This window comes from Microplitis mediator, chromosome 1, assembly GCF_029852145.1.
Source record: "Microplitis mediator isolate UGA2020A chromosome 1, iyMicMedi2.1, whole genome shotgun sequence".
Taxonomy (NCBI): Eukaryota; Metazoa; Arthropoda; class Insecta; order Hymenoptera; family Braconidae; genus Microplitis; species Microplitis mediator.
This window is the reverse complement of record NC_079969.1, coordinates 285475-311475: the sequence shown is the minus strand read 5'-3', so window position 1 is coordinate 311475 and position 26001 is coordinate 285475. Positions and strand designations below refer to the sequence as shown.

The 26001-nt window shown below is 28.6% G+C and overlaps 4 protein-coding genes and 1 non-coding gene across 6 annotated transcripts in view; 2 read left to right on the top strand and 3 right to left on the bottom strand.

Annotated features, from left to right (window-relative positions):
* The window catches only part of LOC130678176 (cyclic AMP response element-binding protein A), an 80346-nt gene that overhangs the window by 15266 nt on the left and 39079 nt on the right, over nucleotides 1-26001 (top strand). The window lies entirely within an intron of this gene.
* LOC130678171 (probable WRKY transcription factor protein 1) lies at nucleotides 286-8947 on the top strand. Of its 2 annotated transcripts, none has more exons than XM_057485215.1 (7): nucleotides 286-383; nucleotides 1604-2030; nucleotides 2666-3106; nucleotides 3252-3704; nucleotides 3770-4274; nucleotides 4465-5527; nucleotides 5592-8947. In XM_057485215.1, exons 3-7 carry the CDS (start codon nucleotides 2738-2740, stop codon nucleotides 5650-5652), a joined length of 2451 nt encoding a protein of 816 aa, XP_057341198.1. In that variant the 5' UTR covers nucleotides 286-383; nucleotides 1604-2030; nucleotides 2666-2737; the 3' UTR covers nucleotides 5653-8947. The 2 variants fall into 2 exon arrangements, with proteins under 2 accessions (XP_057341198.1, XP_057341197.1); XM_057485214.1 differs by lacking the exon at nucleotides 286-383 and adding an exon at nucleotides 419-565.
* LOC130678169 (ionotropic receptor 25a-like) lies at nucleotides 9263-16556 on the bottom strand. The gene is made up of 6 exons (XM_057485213.1): nucleotides 16216-16556; nucleotides 15273-15938; nucleotides 13845-14251; nucleotides 11826-12673; nucleotides 10296-10634; nucleotides 9263-10221 (listed from the first exon to the last, which is right to left on the bottom strand). The coding sequence occupies exons 1-6, from the start codon at nucleotides 16313-16315 to the stop codon at nucleotides 9891-9893; spliced, it is 2691 nt and encodes an 896-aa protein (XP_057341196.1). The 5' UTR covers nucleotides 16316-16556; the 3' UTR covers nucleotides 9263-9890.
* Nucleotides 14918-15053, bottom strand: LOC130678353 (small nucleolar RNA SNORA35). The gene has a single exon (XR_008991800.1). It is a non-coding gene; the product is annotated as a small nucleolar RNA SNORA35 (small nucleolar RNA).
* On the bottom strand, nucleotides 18087-25430 carry LOC130678168 (ionotropic receptor 25a). The gene is made up of 5 exons (XM_057485212.1): nucleotides 24860-25430; nucleotides 23385-24535; nucleotides 20735-21576; nucleotides 19496-19834; nucleotides 18087-19385 (listed from the first exon to the last, which is right to left on the bottom strand). Exons 1-5 carry the CDS (start codon nucleotides 24969-24971, stop codon nucleotides 19019-19021), a joined length of 2811 nt encoding a protein of 936 aa, XP_057341195.1. The 5' UTR covers nucleotides 24972-25430; the 3' UTR covers nucleotides 18087-19018.

The following is a 26001-nucleotide window of genomic DNA, read 5'->3' as shown; positions in this document are numbered from 1 at the left end:
AATTGTTATAAATAAAATGTATTATTATTATTATTATTATTATTATTAATAAATAGTAATTAATCCAATAAATATAAATGTCTTTATTACAATTTATTTTTAAACCTAAATTATTTTATTTAAAAATTTAAAAATTCCCGCCTTTTTTAAAATTTAAATTTTATCGCCAATATCTTGATTAATATTAATTAAAATTAAAATTAAAAATTGTTATTATTAATAATAATAAAATAAGAGCGGGGTTTTTTAAAAATGAAATCCGCTACTGCGAAAATGAAAGAGAAAAGAAGGGAGTGGCGGCCATTGCTAGTGGCCGCCATGTTTTTCACCAAGTGGGGTGTTTAGAAGGCCGGGGTGAAAAAATCATCTCTCAGGATATGCAGGTATTTATTAAACCCTTTCTGATCAATCAACACATACATAATAAATATATAAACATAATTAACACAATTATTTACATTCAAATATTTAAATATTAAAAATATAAAGCAACGTCATTAAGTTAAATTGCAGTCCGTGTCGTTATGAGTCACGTACATACCAAACGCGTAGTCTACACGACAAGGTTATTTACTAATTATTTCAAGTATTTTCGTGTGTTATCACAACAAGTCTATGGGTTATTGATATGCTCTTGTCATTTTTAAACGTCAAATTTAAATGACAGCTGAGTATCTTACCAGTTTGTTTTCATCCGATATTTTAATTATATATTTATTTTTACAATTATAATATTGCGTTAGTCATAGAGATTGCATCATTTTATGTCCATTATTTGTCTACTTTTTTTATTATTAGCGTACTATACTTTTTTACGTTACCATTATTATTTTTACTTCGTTATTAATTATTAATTAATCACTTTTTTATTTCATGCCCTTTTAACCTTTGCGCGGGATTATTTCACTGTACGTTTTCTTAACGTTATTTGTTGTGTGCCATTTTTTTTTTTATTTTTTATTGATATTTTCTTTTTAGGTCAATTATTTTATTTTTATAAAAAATTATTTTTTTTGAATTTAATGTCATTGACTTTCAATTACAAAAAATTGAACTACGCAGAATTTTTTTTTTTTATCCTTAATTCAAGTACATTGAACTTTTTTACGCAGAACTTTAATTTTCTTTTTCTTTTACTGCAAAATAAATAAATTGAACACTTTAAATTTAAATGTAACGAAAATGATTAATCCAAATTTTGAAAAATTTGAAATTTCTTTTAATCATTTAAATTTTGGCTCTGTCTATTTTTGACGAAAAAAATTAACACAAACATTTCATATCAAAATTTACTCGATCTGTACTTAAATTTTTGTAAAAAATACTCGAAAAGTACACCAATGATCGCCCGTAATCGTCAAAATATCAAAAGCGCATTGAAATTCTCCCACCAGATGACGCAGTGACTCAATTCTCCATTTTTACGCACGCTCGCGATTTTTCCGTATAGTAAAACCATGAAAATATAAACCATGGGCTAAAAATAATACTTTTACGCACGCTAATGTCACAATTTAAATATTTTAAACTGCTGACAAAAGGCGCGCAATTTTGAATTTGTAAGAAAAAATAAATAATGAAAATTTATTTAAAATAATTTTAGCGTCAAAATGGGAAGGAGATATAATTTTTCCTTCACTAAGACATGCCATCCCATCAACGACAACGGAACCTCCACCCAGGTACCACAAACGGAACTACAGTAACTTGATAAATAAAACAAAACAAAACAAAACATCAACATCTAAGAACTAATTTTAATAAAATACAATAATTACATAAACTAAAGAAATAAAAAAATTAAAAATCTCCTACTGAATCTATATATTTAACAAAAAAAAACTTAAAGAATCAGGAAAAATATATTTAAAGGCTCCATCATTAATCATCAAGATCAAACAGCAAAGCGTGATTTAAATAATAAAAGTGATAAAAAATTAAATAAACAAAAGTTTAAGGTAATTACGGGGTGGTGGTTTACCTTTGTCACAATTGAGGACGGACAATAAATTCAATTCAAAAACTAATAGGTGAGTTTATTTACTTGGAAAAAATTTTATTTACCCTAGTAATGTATAGCAGAGAAATTGTCTGACAATTAACGTCAATTTACCAGCAAAAAATTCATCATCGGTCGTTCATTAATTCAAATCTCGATTGGAAATAAATTTGCGGAAAAATTTTTGACATCAATTGTCAGTCAATTTCTTGTGATCCTGAACATAAAAATGACGGCAATGTCTTATCACTAATTTAAATTGATATTTAAAATTATTATTCAGACCAGACAATTACAAGTACAATAAATGAATATTTATATAATTAGTAATTATGCTTGTAGACAAGTGTTAATATTATGAATTGTAATTATATTAAATATTGCTTCATACATTTATTATTTATCTAAATGATAGAATTATTATTATTAAATACTAAAAATATTCATATTTTTAATGAGTTAATTTATTTTTTAAATTATTTCAATTTCAATTATTACTACACATGAATAATTAAAACATATGTCTGCGAATAAAAAAAAAAAAAGACATCTATATTTACATGAATTTATTTTTAATCTTCCGCCCGTCTTTATTTTAATTAAATAATCATTTTTATTAACGAATTACAAAAAAAAAAATTGTTTTTTTTTTATATTATTTTTTAGAGAGATGATCACCCCGGAGGCAGTGGAGTTATCAAAATTAAAAGGTTCATGGTGTAGATTGGTGCTCAGGGAATGAGGAATCCGGGCCTACGTTTAGTCGGGCTTACGACGTCACCAAGTGGTGGCGGCGTATTTGGCACACGGGCCGAGGAGGAGTTGCGACATTGGCTTGAATCACGCTTGGATGCATTGGGTATAGACCCGGTTGCGTACTCGCGTTTTGTACTTAGCCTACTACGTCGCCCCCCCGACTCGGCCCTGAGTCCTCTCGACGAAGACATTGACTTTGCTGTCGTAAATAATCGTGCTACTGCTGGCGGAGGAAGTAGTACTGGAGCACGTCGACATTTAAATTATCGTGTCAGACCAAGGGCCCGGATATCTGGTGATCGTGATCAGCGACGTGCTGTTGTTCAATGTCTTACAAATGCTGCTGATCAGGTAATTTTATCATTTTTTAAACATATCCATGTGGGTATTCAATCGACAGGAAATTTCATCATCTATTCAACTACTCGAATCATTTCACCCCCTCTCTCTTTTCCATTTTTTTTTTTTTTTTAATTGAAAAAATGTTTTTTTTCAGAAATGTGGAGTTGAACCATTGGTTGATGAATTGTGTGCAAAATTACGCAATCTCGAAGGTAGCAGTGGGTCTACAAATGATACTAGTGACACTGAAAAAGAAGAAAGTAAAAGAAAAAATTTAGAAAGTGTTAATAATATTAAATTTGAGACCTTAACACCTCGTGATAAAGCGTTAAGATATTACGCAGCTTTTCCAGCCTTACAGCCTGCCACCCCAAAGAAAAATAATAATAATAATAATAATAATAATAATAATAATAGTAATAATAGTAATAATTATAATCATAATAATAATAATATTAATAACAATAATAATAATAAAAATAACAATAATAACCACAAGAAAGATAAGACCTACAGTGCCACCAATACGATTAATAATTTGAATAAAAAAAATTTCAACAATAAAAATAAAAAGAACGAAAAGAAAAGGAAACCTAAAATGTCCATTGTAAGTTTCGCATTTGTTTATTTTGAAATAATTATCTCTAATGAATGATAATTTTAATATTACAGAGAACAATTGATCGTAAAGAAGATAAAGAAACATTTGGATTCGCAAAATCAATGGAACGTGAACGTGATAAGGAACGTGAATTAGAAATGGATAAAATAAAATTGGCACAGCTGCAAGCTAAATTTGATGAAAGTCTTGAGGCACTTTGGGATAGTGGACCGGGTAATGCTGGTGATACTGCGTCAATATGGGCAGCTCCATCATTATCAATACCATCGGGTCCATTGTGGCCCGTTGATCCAACAGAATTATTGATTTTACCCATTATCAATGATGATGACGATGATGATAATGGTATTGCTGATCATCATGATAACAATAGTATTATGAGTTGCAAAAAAATAATTGATAGTTGTAATAATACATCATATTATTACGACAATAATTATCATCATCATCATAATAATGATGATGATAATACAGTTGTTGATGAAACTATTATTCCATGGGACATTGGTATTATTGGTGTTAGTAAATTTATTGATGATTCTAAAGATAAAATTGGTAAGTTTTTTTAATATTTTAAAAATTGACATCAATTTGGCTATCAAGTTTTAATTGAAAATTTTTTTTTGTCAAATGTAAAGCTATGAGGCAACTTGATGTTAATTTGATAGCAAAAATTTGTACTTTTAAATTGACGTAAATTTGCAACCAAGTGGCTGTTGAAATAAATAATAATTTTATTTTTTAGATTATAATTTAAATTGGTCTGATTATGGAGGCGATGGACCATGGAATTGGAAAGATCTTGGCAATAATTTGATAACAATTGATAATCCTAAAATAAATTCATTCTATTCATCTCCGCACGATGATATTAATTTAATAATAAAACAACAACGGCAACAACAACAACAACAACAGCAGCATCAACAATATGATTACAAAGAAAAATTAAATAATTTAAAAAATGAAATTGATATCGATACTAAAATTAATAATGACGCTAATAATATTGTCGCTGTTGTCAATAATGATGCTGGTGGTCGTAACATTGAGGATTTGAAAATAAATAATGAGCAAGAACAAAAACAAAAAGTTGACAATGATAATAAAGTAATTGAAGTTATTGGAGATAAAGAACAATTAGGAATTGATATTAAAAGTAAAGATGATGCTGGTAAAATAGAAAAAGTTAAAGAAGAAGAGCAAGAAGAAGAAGAAGATTTATTGACATCAGCGCGTACTCATTTTCGTCCAATAAAAGATGACGGTAATTGGGCTGATGGTACAACATTTCCTGTCAATAATAATTATGAATTAGTTAATTATCGTCGTTCATCATCTGGTAATATATTATATCTACCAAATGATGATAATCCATACATGGAATATCATGAAACAATAATAACACCATCAGTATCATCATCAGCAGCAACTGGTACCACTGATGGAGATAAAGAAACAGCAATTAAAACTTTTACATTAAAATTTCGTGTTAAACAGTGTGATAAATCAATACAAACAGATCCCATTAGATCACCAGTTAAACGTCGGATTATTGCTGAGACTAATCATCATTTTTATTATAGTAAATTGATACATGATCACGACGATGATGATGATGATGGTGATGATGGTGATGATGATGATGATGAAGACGAAGAAGATGATGATAATAATACTGATAATAATGATGATGATAATGATAATATATTAACAAAAGAATCTTATGATACTGAGAAAGATTCTTTTATGTTAGACCGGAAGCATTGGATCCAACCAAGTTTATCAATTCTTAACGATAGGAAACGGTTAGTATGAAATTTAAATCAATCCCGATATCAGAAATAAATGAATAAAAATTTTTTTTTTCAGGAGACACAGCAGTAGTTTCAATTGTCGTCCATTGGCTGCTTTACGCCCATTGACACTTTAAAAAAAAATCAACAGCAAATGGATTAAACCATCAGCTTAATTAAATCACGTGGAGGATAATTATATTTGAACCCAAATATTAATTAACATGAATAAAAAAAAATAATTAATCAATACTTTAAACAACAGCATAAAGATAAGTACCGCAAAAGTCTACATAAATATTATTTATCAATACAATGTAGTATGATCAATCGATCTAGTGGTCATCTAATGATCAATCGATTGAAATAGTTAATTAACTAATCAATTAATAATTTAAAAAAAAAAAATTAATAAAATTAAAGCATAGTAAGGGAGTCCTCTTGGCATGTGGAATTTGTTATGCATGAAAGGAGGCACAGCTAGCTCCCTTGCATAATTAACTAAATTAATTTAAAACAAAAAAAAAATACAACTGTCTCTGATTAATTAATTAAATATCACGTAAGAAAAATCAATTAATTAATTAATGAAAATAAAAAAAAGCTTTAAACGTCATAGTGATAGAGGAAAAATTGAATGAATTAATTAATTGCCAATAACGTAATTGTTAGATTAGAAATTATTTATTAATAAATTATTTGAGAGCTTGTAATAATTAACTAAATAATTTTTTTTTATTAATTAATTAATTGACAATTATTTAATTAATTAATTATTTATTTAAAAGGCGGGAAGATCAAATATTTGAAAATACCTTTTGAATAAAATAATGAGACAGTAAAAAAAGTTATTAATATTATTCCGATTATTAATTATTATTATTATTATTATTAATTTAATCATTATTAGTGAGCCCTTAAATAAAATAGTATAATACATCCCTAGGTCAGTAAAATAAGAAAAGTCTCAGATCACATGTAATTGTGGTCTGAGGTTTTCTTTTTTACTGGCCAAGGTGCGGATACTATTTTTCTGCTCGACGGAGTCGGAAAGTTGCAACTTCGTTTAGGGCAGCGGTCCGCAAGTTGCCTCTTTCCGTCCGTAGGCGAGAAAACAAATTTTTTTAAACAACGATATGCGTTAATAACAAGAAAATAAAAAAAAAAAAAATAAAATAATGAAAAAATAAAAAAAAAACATATTGAATAATAAACAAAGAAATATATATGCGACCTCACCTCAATATTTTTTTTCGTCGGAAATAATAAAACATAGTTGAATAATATATTAAATATATAAATAATGAGGTGACTATTTGAGATGTGGATTTTTTTTCGAGTGTTTATGTTATCGTCTAGTTAATTTTTTTTTTTTAAGTTTAAATATTAATCAATGAATAATTAACGTTTTATGATTAATTATTAATTTTTAAAATATCAATAAGTCAATTTTAAATTATTTTGTTGAATTTTATTCTTTAATAATAATGCTGATTTAAAAAATTAATTAAAGATTTAAATAAATAATTAACGAGCTAAATTAAAAAATATTAAATTTCGTCGGAATTTTTAAATTTTTTGTTTTTAATTATTAACTTTCTGTTGTTAATTAAATTAATAGAATTCTAGCAGAACGGACTTAAGAAAAAAAAAAAGAAAATAAACAGAAGGTTAATAATTAAAATTTTTTAAGTAAAAAAAAATTTTATGTTTTTTTTCTTTTATCGTACATATAATGAAATTATAAATTAATCATTAATAAGTAAATAATGATTAATCGTAATTAATATAATAATGAAATAGAAAAAAATAAATAGTAAAAATTATAAGGAAAAAAAACCAACAAGACTGTTTTTTTCTTTATAATTTTGAATGTTTTTTTTTGTTTAATTTATCATGTAGTTACCCTTTAACGATTTATTAAAATAGTTGAGTTGATTAAAATATTAATTTTGCCTTATTAATTAAAAATATACTTTAGTAATTGAATTATAAATTTATCGTTTTAATATTTAAAATAATAAATATATATATCTATATCTCTATATATCGTTAAAGGGTTAATAGTTTAATTAATTATTAATAACAATATCGCCTTATTAATAATTAATAAAACCAAATTAATTAATCGATAGTTGGTTATTAATTATTATCATAATAATAAAAATATCATAATTTAAAGCCCCAACTAATAAATTAATCATCAAATTAATTAATTGATAGAATTAAAAAAATTAATAAGAGTCTTATTAATTAATTTATTAATTAATACCTTCGTAGTCAAAAAATAAATTATTAACACATTCCTAATCACCTTACAGCCTTTTCTGAAACCCTTAATAAAAAACAAAATGGAAAAAAAAATTTAATAATTAAAAATAAAAAAAAAAAGTCATTTTCCTGATCCAGTCAAAAAAAAATTATTTCATTTAAAAAAATTAAAATTTTAAAATGTACTCGTAATTATGTCGATTATTTATTTAAAAGTGAGTGAAAACAGGGAAAGATATCAGTTGTCTATATTTTTATTATCAATCGACAAATTACTTACTAATTTCTTTTGTAAAAAAAAAAAAAAATGTCATTACAGTTGAATTTGTGATGAAATTTCCTGTTGATTGAGTACCCACATCAATATTTTTAAAACAAGTCAGTGGTGACAATCAACTCGCGGTTAATTCGCGGACGACTCGTAGACAGCTAACGAATTCATGAGTTTATTCAAATATATCGATGTTGGTATTCATTTTAAAGGGAATTTTGTTTGCTTTGAGAAAATGATTTTTTTTTTATTTAATAATTGAGTAAAAAAAAATTTTGTGAGCAATTAATCCTAATGGATCACTGAACAGTAATAATCTATAAAGTAGACAATAAAAAGTGTTTGCAACAATAAAGTCAGCAATTAATTAATTAATAATAAACTCCCAGACAACTGATACCTTTTAAAAAAAAGAGTAATAAATAAAGAGAGAGTAATATATAGAGAAAATTGATGAGAACTAGACACGATAATGAAAATAAAAAAAAAGGTAGATCATGTTTATTATTATTATTAATATTATAATTATTATTTTGTTGTTTTTTGTGTTTTATTTATTTGAAAGTTTCTTCTTGTTTGCGAAAAAAATTAAAAAAAAAAAATTAAAAAAATGAATTACAAGCACGCAAGATGAATAATAAATAAATTGATGAGTGATTACTAAATGAGTGATTAAAACAATTAAATAATCGAATGAAATAATAAAAGTTTTATGTTAAAAGAACAATTGAATGGAAATGAATGAGTAAAACCGATGGAATTTATTTAAATAAATAGACCGATGGAATGAATTATTTTAATTAAATTCAATTGACAAAAAACAAAAATAAATTATTAAATGGATTCAATGTATGAAACTTGTGAAATAAAATGATGAGAACGAATAATAAGTTTTTTAATTTTACATCAACTCGAACAGGTTTAGGGAAAATTAATTTTTTTACAATTACAGAATTTTTTTTTAATCTTTATTGATAAAATTCATTACACAAATTTCAAAAATCCACAAAAAATATCATTTTTATTTTATGAATTTAATTATGATACTGAAGTTAACAGACGTCTAATTATTTTTGGATTTTTTTTTTAGATCGTAAACTTGAAAAAAAAAAATTTGAAAAAATTGCACCTGTAGTTTTTTAAATTTTCTACATGTGCATATTTTTATATTATTTTTTTGCAGTTGATTTATTGAAAAACGAAAATTCAAAAATTTTTAAATGTCTGCTATGTTCAGGATCATATTTAATTCTTCTATTGATAACACGATAATATTTTTTATAATCCACAAATAAGTTAATACTGGATGGTAAATTTTATAATACTGGATATTTATTTTAATCACAGATATTATTGTCACAAAAAACGTGAAATATTTCAATCTACTATTTTGTTACCGTAAATTTAAACTTTTGTTCAGATTAATTTTAATAGTTTTATTGCTACAGAAAAATTTCACACAAGTGATTTATTACGAAACTGAAGTTAGCTGACGTCTAATAATTTTTTGATTTTTTTTTAAACGACAAATTATTAAAAAAAAAATTTTCCAAAAAATTGCATCTGTAGTTTTCAAAATTTTCTACACGTGCATTTTTTTATTTTTTTTTTCCGTAATTTAATCGTTAAAAAAAAATCCAAAGATTGTTAATTGTCTGTTAACTTCTGGTTCATGATTTATTTGAATTAATTCTCAACAAATTTTGACTGTCAAAAATCACACGATTGCTCAAAAGGAAGTACTCAAAGTAATTTTGCTATTTAAAATTTAATCATACACTTGAAAAATTAATAGCCATGGTCAGTAATCAGTTAAAAATCCCGTTATGTATTTTAATTACCGGTAACTTTCGAAATTCTTCTTAAAGCCGGTTTGACTTTAAATTTTTTCGGCTCAACGTCATCCAATGACCCGCCATTCTCTAAGTCTTTCGTTAAACGCATGCGTGATCTATAACGGTACCACCAGTATTGTACTGCCAGGGTGACAATAGCACTTGCAATACCGACCCATAAAACAATAAAAATACCCCCAAGATTTCTAATATCAATACCGTCGCTTTTATTTATTGGCTGAGGACACCAAGGCTGTCTTTTCGGATTGTTGTCCCACCATTTTTTTTTCAAATCCGATATTTTGTCTTCCGTCAGTAATCTCAGTATCCTAAAATTGCATAAAAAAAAATTATTTATTATTTATGTGAAAAAAAAAAAATTAATAATAAATAAAATAATTACGCCTCGTCGAATAATTCCTTAAGTGGCGAGTCTTGTTGTACGGCAATGGCGTATGGCTTCCGTGAAAATTCACCCTCGAGTAGAAAAAATCTACAATCTGTCATGGCTAAATAACGTACTGTTGTAGCTTCAGCAATCAATGCATAACTTGAATCATTTGGATATGGTGGTAACCCTAAAATTCTATTAATTCCGTCTTCTGTTGAAGATGGATATCCATATTCATCCATTTGTCCTAATAATCTTGTGTGCTCATCATCCACTGGATATTCCCAAATGGCTAATGCAGCACGTTCTCTATCTGTTAGACTCTCATTCAAACTTATGTTTTTCCAAACACTATTGAAATAAATTTATTTTTATTTTAAAATTATTAGCAAGTACTCTATTAAAAAAAATCCATCGATGGATTAAACAACTGAATTCGATCGAATTGAACAGAATTAAATTTTTAATTCAGATAAATTCTGTTAATTCGGTACCTAACTTAAAAATGAATTCTGTTTAATTCGTCAGGAAAACCCGAATTTGTCCAAATTAAAACGAATTTGAATAATTCTATTCGGTTTAATTCTGATTAATTCTCCAATTTCTGGTTCTGAATCCGAATTAAACTGAATTAAAACGAATTTGAAATTTTTAAATCGGTTTTATTCTGTTTAATTCAAATTCAAATTTTCAATTCAGTTGAATTCTGTTTGGCAGAATTTGACAGAATTGAACAGAATTAAATTTTTAATTCTATTTAATTCAGGTAAATTCTATTAATTCGGTACCTAACTTAAAAATGAATTCTGTCTAATTCGGCAGGAAAACCAGAATTTGTCAAAATTAAAACGAATTTAAATAATTCTATTCGGTTTAATTCTGATTAATTCGAAAATAATTCTCCAATTTCTGGTTCTGAATCCGAATTAAACTGAATTAAAACGAATTTGAAATTTTTAAATCGGTTTTATTCTGTTTAATTCAAATTCAAATTTTTAATTCAGTTAAATTCTGTTTTGCAGAATTCGGCAGAATTGAACAGAATTAAATTTTTAATTCTTTTTAATTCAGATAAATTCTTTTAATTCGGTACCTAACTTAATAATGAATTCTGTCTAATTCGGCAGGAAAACCAGAATTTGTCCAAATTAAAACGAATTAAAATAATTCTATTCGGTTTAATTCTGATTAATTCGAAAATAATTCTCCAATTTCTGGTTCTGAATCCGAATTAAACTGAATTAAAACAAATTTGAAATTTTTAAATCGGTTTTATTCTGTTTAATTCAAATTCAAATTTTTAATTCAGTTGAATTCTGTTTTGCAGAATTCGACAGAATATAACAGAATTAAAATTTTTAATTCGCTCGAATTCAGTTGTTTAATCAGGGTCTAGAATTACATGGAAATCCATAGAAATCCATACAGGAAACGACAGATTCATGTAGGACTAAGTTGGATTTCCATACGGATTTTTTTGATAGGGTAGAAAAATTACCAGCAATATTAATAAAAAATAAATGATGTAGATGTAAAACTTACTAATAAAAACTTTCCTCAATGTCTTTCAATCGTTCGAAATAAGTGTAAGCGTCGGATGGTTTAGCAGGACTATATTCAATGTCAAATTGTTCTTTAAGATCGTCCCATGATTTGAGAATTGGTTGTAACCGGGAGACTGTCAAATAAGCTGCCAAATTTGCTGAATAAGCAGCAAGAGTTATAAAGCCAAATAACCACCAGACACCAGCGACCATTTGTCCAGATAAATTTTTTGGCGGTATACCGCCGCCTTGTGGTGACAATGATGACAATACAAACCAAAAGCTGTCTATCAAACGAAATTTACGTACGTAATTTTGACTGAAACGGCCATCAGGATCATTACGATAACTGTATGGTGACCAACGATCAAAAACCCAAATTAATATACTTGATGTCAAAAAACCAACAATCGCACTTGACCATACTTTTATACTCAATGATCCTACGAAACTAAATAATCTTGTTCTGTCTAACCAACGTTTAGTTATTACTGAATAACCAACAGGTTCATAAAACGGTATCGTGAAATCAATAACATATTCACGGGCTGCTGTAACAGATATTGTACCCAATGCGATATCGGCTTTGTCTAACATTAATTCTCTAATCATTCCGTCCCAACTACCATTTGCATCCATCGTTCCAAATTTATCATCAGGTGATTCGTATATTTTATATTCAAATCTCATAAATTTTTGCATTTCTTTTAGCATGTCGATGCAAATACCTTCCCACTCATTTGTTTCGTTATTAATATCAATAAATGGCGGTCTACGTACGGTGACAATACGATAAATTGGTATACTCTCATAGTGAGCAAGCCCTGTGTCGATATTTCCTGTAAGCTAAATTTTATTGTTAATTCAAAGGGTTCTGCGTCAACTGATCTCTCAACTCTTTTTCATAAAACAATTAAATTTTTTTAACTTTCAACACCCCCCTTAATTAAGCGAAAAAGAAAAAAGTGCAAACCCCCTAAGAGCGGTATCATCAAGTGAAATTTTCTCAGTAATCCTGATTTAGTCTCATAACGAAATTGAACTATAATTTGTCTGACCGTGATTAAGGGCATTCTCAGACAGTGCCCCCCACTTTTTAAAAATTTTCAATGACTTTCAACTGTCATAAGCGTATCAAATTTTTATCAATTAATTAAAAAAAAAATTAAAGCATTAATTGAAAAGAGGACAACGTAGTCGTAATTTTGGCGATATATAGATTTTAAAAAAAATTATTTACATTTGATATCAATTAGGAGTTGAACAAAATTCGTTAAATAAATTTCAGTAAAATCGTCATGTCAATTTTATAATTTGAATTTTTAAATTTTGGCGGCTAAAATTTATTCAACGAATTTCGTTTAGCTCTCGATTGAAATCAATTGTAAGTAATTTTTTAAAAATTCTTTATCTTAACGAAATTTCGACTACGCTGTCCTTTTTTCAATTAAGGTTTTAATTTTTTTTTAATTAATTAATAAAATTTTAATACGGTTATGACAGTTGAAAGTCATTGCATATTTTTCAGAAGTGGGGGGCATTGTCTAAGAATGCCCTTAATCAATTAAAAAAAAATTAAAATTTCAATTGAAAAAAGGACAACGTAGTCGTAATTTCGTTGCGATATAAAATTTAGAAAAAATTGCTTACAATTAATATCAATTGGGAGTTAAACGAAATTTGTTGAATAAATTTTAGCCAACAAAATTTAAAAATTCTCATTATAAAATTGACAAGACAATTTTATTCGGAAATTTATTTAATTAATTTTGTTTAATTCCTAATTGATATCAAGTGTAAATAATTTTTTTTCAATCTATATATCGGCGAAATTACGACTACGTTGTCCTTTTTTCAATTAATGCTTTAATTTTTTTTTAATTAATTGATAAAAATTTGATACGCTTATAACAGTTGAAAGTCATTCAAAATTTTTAAAAAGTGGGGGGCACTGTCAGAGAATGGCCTTAATGAAAATTGTTACAATAACTTTAATATTAAAATATAAATAACTTACATTGAATGGTGAACGAATTTCCGAATTCCAGAGACCCAAATCGTCCGAGTAAATGGAATTTCCGTCTCCAATAACCACCATGCTGACACGCCTATGAAATTCCGCATGATGTTCGCCATTATTTTTACCCCAATGAAATCTAGTGAATGTTGGTTTAATTCCGTTTGTCGTAGCGTTGCGTAATTGTGATAGTAAGTCAAAATTACGCATTGGTGTGTTAGTACCGTTGTATTCATCACATGTTAAGTATTGGGGTTCCTTTGGCCAAAGATTACCTTCAATTGCTGATCTCATGGCTTCAACGCTGATATAAACAAAGTCGTAGTAAAATATTGATGCCAACCAGGGCGCTGGTAGGAGATTTTGAGCAGTAAGTTTACGAAGATATTGTTGGTTTGATGCTATTCCTTAAATTTTATAAAATAAAATAGAATGTTTTTTCTATAACTATTTTTCAAATGAAAAAAATAAGTACACGGAAAGAAAATTATGGCAGAGGTTCCCATAATTTTGTGAAATTTTTTCCTATACCATCATAGGAATTACGACCATAAATTATGGGAGCGGTTCCTATAATTATAGGAATGTTTCTCATAATTATAGGAATAGTTACTATAATTATGGGAATGATTCCTATAATTTATAGGAATACTTCCTATAATATTATGGGAATCATTCCTATAATTTATGGGAATGGTTCCTATAATTTATAGGAACCATTCCCATGAATTATAGGAACCATTCCCATAATATTATGGGAATAGTTCCCATACTATTATAGGAACCATTCCTATAATATTATGGGAATGGTTCCCATATTATCATGAAAAAATTATTTTAAAGAAGTGTGGTAATCACTTCTACAATACACAGAAATATTATTAAACATAAAAACAAAAATTCAAACATTGAAAAAAAAAATCGTATTTGGCAAAAAAACATTAAAATTTTTAACAAGAATTTTTTGTCAGCACAAAACATTCAAGAAAATTCAAATTTGGGGAAATTTCTACACTATTGTGCAAAAAAAAAATTTTATGATATTATAGGGATGGTTTCCATAACATTATGGGAATAGTTCCCATAATATTATAGGAATAGTTCCTATACCAATATGGGAACCATTCCCATAATAGTATGGGAACTATTCTCATACTATTATGGGATTGGTTCCCATAATATATGGGAACCATCCCTATAGTAGTATAGGTACTATTCCCATACCATTATGGGAACCATTCCCATATCATTATGGGAACCATTCCCATAATGGTATGGGAACTATTCTCATACTATTATGGGATTGGTTCCCATAATATATGGGAACCATCCCTATAGTAGTATAGGTACTATTCCCATACCATTATAGGAACCATTCCCATAATGCATAGCAAAACTTCCCATAATTTTCTTTCCGTGTATACTAACCGTATTTACGCCCAGTCAAATTTTTATCATCAGCAACATCAAGGTAATTAGTCAGAGTGTTTTCCTTGCCAAGTACAAAGTAATTTACGATGTCAAGATCATGAATGCGGTTTAACTGTTTGTCAATATCGTCGTTATTGATTTCAGCTTGGACAATAACATGCCGCGTTGAAATGTTTTGCTGAAGACTCTTATACACGGGATCCCTCACGTAATTGTTGTCGATAATTATCGCAGCATTGCTCGCGTTTATCTCACACTCCAATTGACGAAATGCTTTGGGTATAAGATTAACTGGTGGCATTATCTGGATGAGATAATTTTTTTGGTCAGCTGTCAAATTTCCCCAGTGTTGGATGTCACTCTGCTGACCATATCGCCCGGAAATTTTCGGTATCCCAAGGGATGATGTGAATATATTTACGGTTTTGGTACCAAAGTAACTGCGCGTTGTGTCGATAACTAAATCCGGTACACCAGGACCTCCCTTACGAACTATCGGATCCCAGACAGCGCAAACTTTTTCTAAAGCCGGTTTCGGGTCGGATCCATTTATCTGGACGACAATTACATTACCTAGGACTGTTGGATCCTTATCTTTGATATTTGTCAATGCATTGTTGAGACTGTTGTTTGCTATATTGTTTTCCTCATCATTGATTATAACTAAAAATTTGAAAATCTTTGCAATAAACATCAATTGAAACTTTAATTATTAACAAGAGCAAAAATTGATATAAAACGAGTATAAAAAATTCAAACAAACCCCGGGAACATGAGCGCGTATAAAAAAATTTTTAAAAAATTTGGTATTTAGATGACTTTTAAAAACTGTCAGATTTAAATTAATTGGATATCAAAATTTTTGACTTTAAATATCAATGAAATTGCACACAAACGTCAAACAAATCAATAAAATTATTTATAAAAATACATTACGTACACAAATTAACTGATCTAACAGTATTTTGTGGTTGATTTTTTTGCAGAGTTACAATTAAGCATTGTGTTAAAATAAAAGCCAGAATATTCCGCCAATTCATGACGATTGAAGATCAGGAAGACCATCAGGAACTAGCTTGAAGTATTCGGAGATACTGAATAACGATGACTTGAATCCTGGCAGACCGGAGGCCCGGGGAAATCGTATTTGCACATCGGTTGCCGTGGGGATGACCCAACAGATCCACCACATTCCCTGTTTTCCTTTTCCCGGGCAACATTTTATTTTTCCTGGGCCTATCAGCAATAGTCCTTCGGCTGACGTGTCCATTGCGCCTCTTATTACTTACCCGGTAATTGCTATTGTTATTACTTTAACGCATTATTGAACGACACGTAAGCCTTTTTTCTGAGAGCTATGCGGCATAAAACTGCGAATAGAAAAGTAGGGAGAAAAATTATAGGTTTTCAAGGTTTTTTGTTTATTTGTCATGAGACTGATTGTCGCTAAATCAATAAAAATAATTTTTTTATATAAATTTTGATGAGAATTTTTTAAGCATAAAATATTGGGTTATTTATATATTTGAATTATAGAATTCACTTGAGAATTTCGCTCAAAAAAATTAATTATAGGCAAGAAAATCGTTCGTTTCCCGTGGAACGAAAGGTTCGATAGTGGAAGAAAACTACACTGACTTCTTCCTCAGAAAATGTACTGCAAATTTCAATGGATCCGGAACTGGATTGCGTCCAAACAATCATTCATAGGCGGCGAAACAGATTTTTGATTTTTCCCCGCGGAAAACGACAATATTTATATCGATAACCGATTACTTGAACGTTTATGAAGTGATGGTATGAGTGAAAATACTAAAATACAGAACAATACTTTTATCCTCAATACATAAAAAATACCAGGAAGTTTATAATTTTATTAACAGATGACACTCACAGAATGATTTCGATATAGACTTTGTTGACTCATTTAATTTTTGTAAAAATAATTGCCTAGGATGAATCATTCCGCGGAAAATAAATTTCGCAGCATTCTAGTGACCTATGTTTTGTAGCTCCACAAAAAAAATAAGAGTTTGATAAGAGAGAAAATGGGAAAAAATGCCGATTCTAGCCATTGTGGAAAAATCGAGAAAAAAATATCAAAATATGAAGTTTTAGGGCAACAACTGCACAGGTGCGTTAAGGGCGACCTCCTGCACTAGAAAAAAGGTAACAGCAATTAAATGGAGCCGTCAAGTCTCAGCAGGAGAACAGGCTGAGAAATTTTTTCAACTGCAAAACGGTCGATTCAATTTATCTTCGATGTTACGGGAATTGTAAAGTCGTTTGGCAGTCAGTCGATCTGTGAAAAAAATTTCTAGCCCGGACGAAAAGAATTTTGCGCATTCACAGGAAAAAAATTATAATGTTTTATTTTATTTTAAAATTATTTATTTAAACTTCAACAATTTTCATGACATGTTATTATCACACTTTACACAAAAATACAGATTTATTAATCAACAACTAGATAATACACAAGTACATTTTTTAAAAATATTTTAATAATAATTTCTTAAATATTAACATTTAATAAAAAAAATGAACTCATAATGATAAAAGTCCAGCTTATTTATATATTAATTATCTCATTTAATTATAATTACAATAAATAAACTAAATTAAAAATTAAAAGACTTTCACCAACATTATTTTAGTAATTAGCTCCAAATTTATATATTATTCGACCTAATTAAAAAATATCTTTCATAAATCCATAAGCCGGTATTATTTCTCTAATTAAACCGGATTATCTTTTCTATACATTTTTTTTTATGTATAACGGAAAATTATATGCCGGCTTTAAAAATATTTATTTATTAAAATACATTTAAAAAATATACGTGCAGCATTCTATCGAAAAATTAAATATCAGCAGTAATTTAATTAAATAACACAGAAATAATTCAGTTTTTAGAAAAGTAGAAAAACTTTATTTTATTTTTTTTTTTTTTTTTTTTGAAACAGAATTTTATTTTTTTCCGTCGAATAATCTTTTAATTAAAGTAAAAATTAAAAGTCGGATATATTAATGCATGTAAATTTAATTAAATATAGACGACAATGGAATAAAAAATTTTTAGAAAATATTCTGAAAATTTTCTTAATAATGACAATTTTTTTTTTTTAATTTCAACCTTCAAAATTCGTGCATTTCTTACGTGCGTTAAAATTTCACTCATTTTATTTTTATTTTTATTCGTGCTTCAGAAAAAATGGTAGAGTACCGAATCTTGGACTCGAACCCTTGACCTTACGGTTGCCATTCAATGTTCTAGCCCACACACAAGGCGGGCGACGTTATCAGATTCAAGTAAAATTTAAAAATTTATATATTATTTCATTAAAACATCTATGATATAAATTCTTTATTGATAAAGAAATTTTAAACATTTTTTAAAAATAAATTTATTGTGCATTTCAAAGTCACATGTAAATTTTTTCACACAATCAAGTGCAAAAAATTTAACAATAAAATTCTTATATTAATTATCAGCAGATATATATTTATTATATGAGTATATAAATATATTTTTCAATTCCAATTTTCTGCGCAATAATTTTATAAAAATATCAGGTTTCATTTTCTTTGCGGTAATTTTCTATTATGAAAGTAATTATTTTTGAAAAATAAAAATATTTTCTTCCCTGATAACAATTGATCCCGTAATCACGAAACTTCGTACCCGTCATTTTGATATTAAGGCACAATATCTATTTTAAAATAAAAAAATTTAGATTATTTAAAATCTCGCACGAAATTCCGTTCCTGAATCTTCGAAAGCTTTTCGCGCTGGTTTCAAATTAAATCTCGTTGGCTTAACACGCTGTGATGATATTTTATTTCCACCACCATTTTTACTATTTAATTTTTTAAGTTTTTTAGCTTGAGCACGTGGTCTGTAACGATAGTACCAGTACTCGAAAGCTAAAGTACAACAAGCAAGTAAAATACCGACAAATATAACAATAAAAGCTCCTCCAATATTTTGAATACTTATACCGTCACTTTGACTGTCCTTTTTCGTGCAATCAACTCTGTATGGGTTCCTGCTCCACCATTTACTCTTAAATGTTTCCAGCTTACGTTGATTAAGTAGTTTTAATATCCTGTAAAACATAAATATAATTATTATTAAAATACTGTCGAATTTCAATAACTCTGAATTTCCCGCTCCTCCATCGACTTATTTGAATTTAATAATAAATAAAATAATTACGCATTATTCAGTTGATCTTTTAAAGGTGATCCTTGTTGCACAGCCATAGCATATGGTTTACGTGAAAATTCATCGCCAATCATAATTAAATCACATGTTGTCATTTCTAAATAACGTATTTCAGTGGCATCACCGATAAATGCAAAATCAGTGTTATTATATGCTGGAATTTCTTTACGAACACGTCCAATGGCTTCTTCTCGATTTTTCGGAAATCCGGCTTCTTGCATTTGTTGAAACATTTTTGTAAATTTATCACTTACTGGATAATCCCAAACCGCTAACTTAGCACGTTCTATTTCTGACATACTGTCATCTAAACTCATATCTTTCCATATTCTGTAATAAATATATACACAATTTAGTTATGGTCTAATTTATCCAGCCGTAATTCCAGATCTGGAAATTATTTCTATGAATTTATATTAAAACTACACGGAGAGAAAATTATGGCAGCGGTTCCCATAATTTTGTGAAATTTTTTCCTATACCATCATAGGAATTACGACCATAAATTATAGGAGCGGTTCCTATAATTATAGGAATGTTTCCCATAATTATAGGAATAGTTCCTATAGTGTTATGGGAATGATACCCATAACACTATAGGAATGGTTCCTATAATTTATAGGAATATTTTCTATAATATTATGGGAATCATTCCTATAATTTATGGGAATGGTTCCTATAATAGTATGGGAACTATTCCCATACTATTATAGGAACCATTCCTATAATATTATGGGAATAGTTCCCATATTATCATGAAAATATTAATTTAAAGAAGTGTGGTAATCACTTCTACAATACACAGAAATATTATTAAACATAAAAACAAAAATTCAAACATTGAAAAAAAAAATCGTATTTGGCTAAAAAACATTAAAATTTTTAACAAGAATTGTTTGTCAGCACAAAACATTCAAGAAAATTCAAATTTTGGGAAATTTCTACACTACTGTGCAAAAAAAAAATTTTATGATATTATAGGGATGGTTCCCATAACATTATGGGAACCATTCCCATATCATTATGGGAACCATTCCCATAATGGTATGGGAACTATTCTCATACTATTATGGGGATGGTTCCCATAATATATGGGAACCATCCCTATAGTAGTATAGGTACTATTCCCATACCATTATGGGAACCATTCCCATAATGCATAGCAAAACTTCCCATAATTTTCTTTCCGTGTAACGGGTAATTTAAGAAAAAATATAAATAATAACTTACTCATAAAATCTTTCCTCAATATCAGCCATTCGTTTGAAATAAGTGTAGGCCTCAGACGGATTTATCGGACTGTACTGTACTTTATACTGTTTACTCAAATCATCAAGGGATTCAATAGGTTGCTCCAATCGTGCAACAGTCAAATAAGCCGCTAAATTAGCTGTGTATGATGCAATAATGATAAATCCAAATAGCCACCAGGTAGCAGCAACTAATCGTCCGGAAAGATTTTTTGGCGCTTCCCCTCCGCCTTGAGGTGTCAATGAAGTCATGCAAAACCACAAGCATTCTTTTAAATGGAACACACGTTTTTCTTCATCATCTTTATATTTTTCTTTATTATTTTGATAACTGTACGGTGACCAACGATCAAATATCCACATCAACAAACTTGTGAAGAAGTATGCGCCTAATATACACAACCATACAGTTTGATTTAATACCGTCAAAAAATTAAATAACGAAGTTTCTTCTTTCTTTTTCTTCATAAGAATTGATATACCGACTAGATCATAATACGGTACAGTAAAATCAACAACATTTTCACGTTCAGCCATAACAGATAATGTACCCAATGCAATATCAGCACGTTTGTCTATTAATTCCTTAATCATCCCGTCCCATTTACCATTTTCATCCATCGTTCCAAAATTATTATCAGGTGACTCGTAAATTTCGTATTCAAAATTCATTATTTTTTGAACTTCGTTTATTAAATCGATACAATAACCTTCCCAATGTCCTGTTGCATTAATATCAATGAATGGTGCAATACGTACTGTTACAATACGAAAACTTGTTACCGCCGTGTGTTTCGCAACTTTTGATTCACTGTCTGTAAGCTAGATGTTATATGGAATTAATAAATATAAATATATAACATGCATATAATATTACAATTGATTCCAATAACACATTATTCAAAAAAAAATAATCGATGTAATATTGGTTTGTTTATTAAATATATTATTTAAATCAGAAGACACTATTTTTAAAAAACTTATGTGTGTTGTATTGGAGTATCGTCTTCGCAGAGGTGATATACGTCAAGATTATTTTATGCGACCAAATTTCCACAGCATGCAATATAACAAATCATTCTTAATTAGTGCAATGGATGCATATGGAATGAATTACCGCAAGTGCTTACATGCAGCATTCTATATATTTATCGAAATTTTAAAATCATGCTATGATTATATCGTAAATCGAATGATTTATAATTAAGATGGTGAATGGAATATATGTACTATATATAATATTGTGTATTTTAGGTGCTCGGAAGGTCGCAAGGAGTCTTGACTCTGTAGACAAATAATTAATAAATAGTAATAATAATAATAATAATAGTAATAACGACCGTAATTATTAATCAATTCACAGCTGCTTCTACACTGTAAAAAGAGCGGTGTTAAAAATGGACTCATTTTAACTCCGCCCGGTGTTAAAATAAAATTACACCGGTGTAAAAGGAGTAATTGACCGGTGTTAAAAATACCGGTGTTAAATCGGGGTAACCGGAGTAAAATCGGTGTAAAAGCGGTGCAACCGGTGTAAAAACGGAGTAATACCGGTGTAAAAGCAGGATAAACTGCGTCCGCTCGGAGTATTAACTTTAAAGAAAACACAAAAAATGTCAGTTCTTTATGAAAAAATTTGGAAAATCCAAAAGTGCACGCCTCGAAAGCTCATGTTATGTTTTTTTTTAAAAGTTAAATTTCGAATAAAATTGAATATCCCGCTCTTTTCCCATAGAAATTTCCATGGTAAATATACGGTAATAAAAGTAAAAAAAAAAAATAAATAAGGAGAACATTTCTAATGAAAAATGGCGGCAGTGTGTGTTTGTTTACATGTAAGATTGCCGGTTTTAACCGTAATGATTTATTTTTAAAAAAACGAGAAGGCCTACAGTAGTGATTTTCGAAAGGAACCTTCTTTGCTTAATTCTGAAAATTTTGAAAAAAAAATTAAGTAGTTTCGTCAAGTCGTTCTCGAGATATCCGTACTACGCCGTTTTTTTGAACCACAGACTAATGGACGTCCACGATAAATTTTTTTTAATGAACTTTTTTTTATATTAATACATATTAGACAAATTAAAAAAAGTATCAGGATTATTTATTAGTGTTTCAGCTTTATATTGATGTGTTTTCCATAATGTGTAAGAGTAATAGAAAAAAAATATATGCACTGTAATGAGTGGAAATCGTGTGACCTTGACAGGTTGGTTATAAAGCACAACCTCTCCGCTTCGCTTCCGAGGCGTGCAATTAATAAAGAATATCATTTATTAACAAGTATAGTGATCGAGTAAGTAAAAATATTTTAACACCGGTCTAGAATATTTACACCGGCAGCGGCGTTATTTTCACACCGCTTTCGGTGTTGAAATTTAACACCGCTGATTTTAACACCTACACCGCTTGGACTTACCCCGGTGATTTTTTACAGTGTAATAAAGTCTTGAATAAACCTAAAACTTACCTTAAAAATAATCTGTATAATTGGCTCCAAATGTAATTGGAATCAATTGGTTTATAATTAACACCTGTCTTATTATTTTTTTAACAAGTGCTTGGATGTTTAAATTTAGATGATAAACTTCAACAGCATTAACTTTCTCAATAACTTTATAATCATCACTTACGTTTAAAGGTGATTCAATGTCTGCTTTCCAGGTACCCAAATTATCAGCCGATACAACATTACCATTTTCAATAACTACCATTTGTATAAGCATATCAAATTCAGCATGATGTTCACCGTTACTGTTACCCCAATAAAATCCAGCAAAAGTCGGTTCAAATCCATTTGTTGTAGCCTCTCGTAAATGTGGTAGTAAGTCTAAATTACGTACTGGTGTATTTGTTCCATTGAATTCATCACAAGTTATGTGATAGGGTTCATTTGGCCATTTATTATTTTTAATTGCTGATCTGATTGCTTCAACTCCGACGCGTACAAAGTCATAGTAAAATGCAGATGCTAACCAGGGTGTTGGCAATAGACCTTGGTTTGTTAGTGTATTCAAATTTTTTTGATTTGACGTTGTTAACATCGGTTTGAAAAATACGACAGACATATTTCGACAATCACATTTTAAATCTAATTTTTCATTCATCGTAAATGCATACCACCCGTATTTACGTCCGGTAAAATTTTTCATTTCGGCAGCATCTAAGTAACTTTTTAATGTTACTTCTTCACCCAAAACAAAAAAGTTAACAATATCAAGATCACGTAATCGCTGTAGTTGATTTAAAATTTCATTGGTATCTATTTTAGACTGAACGATAACATGTCGGGTTGGAATATTAAGAAGAAGACTTTTATATTTATGGTCCATAACGAAACCTTTGTCGAAAATAATCGCAGCATTTGTGATATTCATTTGGGAACAGAGTTGACGAATAGCGTCAGGAATTAGATCAGCGGGTGGCATTATTTGAACAAGATAATTTTTTTGATCGGGTGTTAAATCATTCCAGGGTCTTAAATCATTTTTTTGACCAAATTGGGAAGAAAAAGTTGGAACTCCAATAGAAGCTGTAAAGGAATTAATTGCTTCGGCACCAAAACCACTGCGTGTTGTATCAAGAACTAAATCCGGTACTCCCGGACCACCATCACGAACCGCTGGATCCCATGCAGCACAAACTTTGTCTAAACTTCCTTTGGGGTCGGATCCATTTATTTGGACAACAATTACGTTACCCAATACCGTTTTATCTTTTATACCCATAAGTGCATTTTTTACACTATTGTTGGCTAAACTATTTTCCTCATCGTTGATTATAACTGAAAGTTTAGAAAAATTTACAATTCAAATAAATTAAATCAATTTGTGTTGAATTTTTAAATATTTAAATCTAACTGAATAATAAAATTTAAATTCAAGTCTACAGATCGAAATAAATCAATTTATTCAATTTATACCGTGAATCAATTTAATTCTAAGTAGGTATCAATTGTAGGCGGAAGTTAAAATAATAAAATAATTAAAAAAATCAATTAAATAAAATGAATTAGACCTTGAATTGAAGTAAGCTCGCACACGAACGACAAATGAAAAAAAATCAATAAAATAAAAAATAATAAACAATTAAATAAAAATGAACTTACATAAATTAACTGGCCTAATAGCAGTTGGTTGTTGATTTTGTTGGGCAAATACAGTTAAAAAATTAGTTAAAAAAATATAATTCCACCAAAACCAATTACCCATTATGCCCATGATTGTCAAGAGACATGAGCTTGATGCTCATTGAAATACTCGGAATGACTGAGGATCGGAAAGTAGTGTCCCTGCTGACAGGATGTCCAGGCTGATCGTGTTTGTCCATCGGTTGCCGCGGGGATGACCCAATCAATTTACCACGTACCCTTTTTTTCCGTTTTTTCCTTGCTACCTTTATTTTCCAAGCCTATCAGCATTAGTCCTTCAGCTGACGTGTCCATTACTACTCTCATATTTACCCAACAATTGCTATTTTATTAACGTATTATTAAACGACACGTAGCTCACCCGCTAAATACGCAGGAAACATTTTATTTTTTTCTTATCATCATTGTCCTACTTTTAGATTTTTTTATATTTCAATGTATGCTTTTGTCTAGAAAATTGAAATTTCCGGGTAAGAATAAATAGGATCCTCATGTTAAAAGGTGACGGTAAATGTGAAAAAATGAAAATATTGTAAGATTAAAAGTCATTCATGCATTATGATATTTATTAAAAAGTAAAAAATAAATTCATATAACTCTATATAATTTTTCATAAATTTTACAATTCACCCCCTCCCCTAAAAATCTACAATTTATTAAAAATTAGTAAATACTTTCATCTAAGAATTTACTTTTTTTGTTTAAAATAAAGTTTTAACGAACAAGAAAACTAGATAAATAAAAATAAAGAATAAAGCCCTAGGGGCTTTGAGTATTTAATGAATTTTTTAAGTACCGACATGATTTCCGACTTATAAAGTTTTATAAGATTCTTAATTTTCCCATCATATAATTTTTATTTTTTACTTTAATAAAATTTTACGTTATTTTTTTTACCAATAACTTAACGTTTTTTTTTGTCATCAACGATAACAAAGTTTCAGACATAAAAAAAACTGATTAACTTTATATATAAGTTAGCAATTTTTTTGAATAATAATTCAAATTATTTTGATACCAAAAATAAATTTATATTAAAAAAGTTTTTAGATATTTTTCGTCAAATGAAAAACAATGGAAAAAAAAAAATTAATGTTACA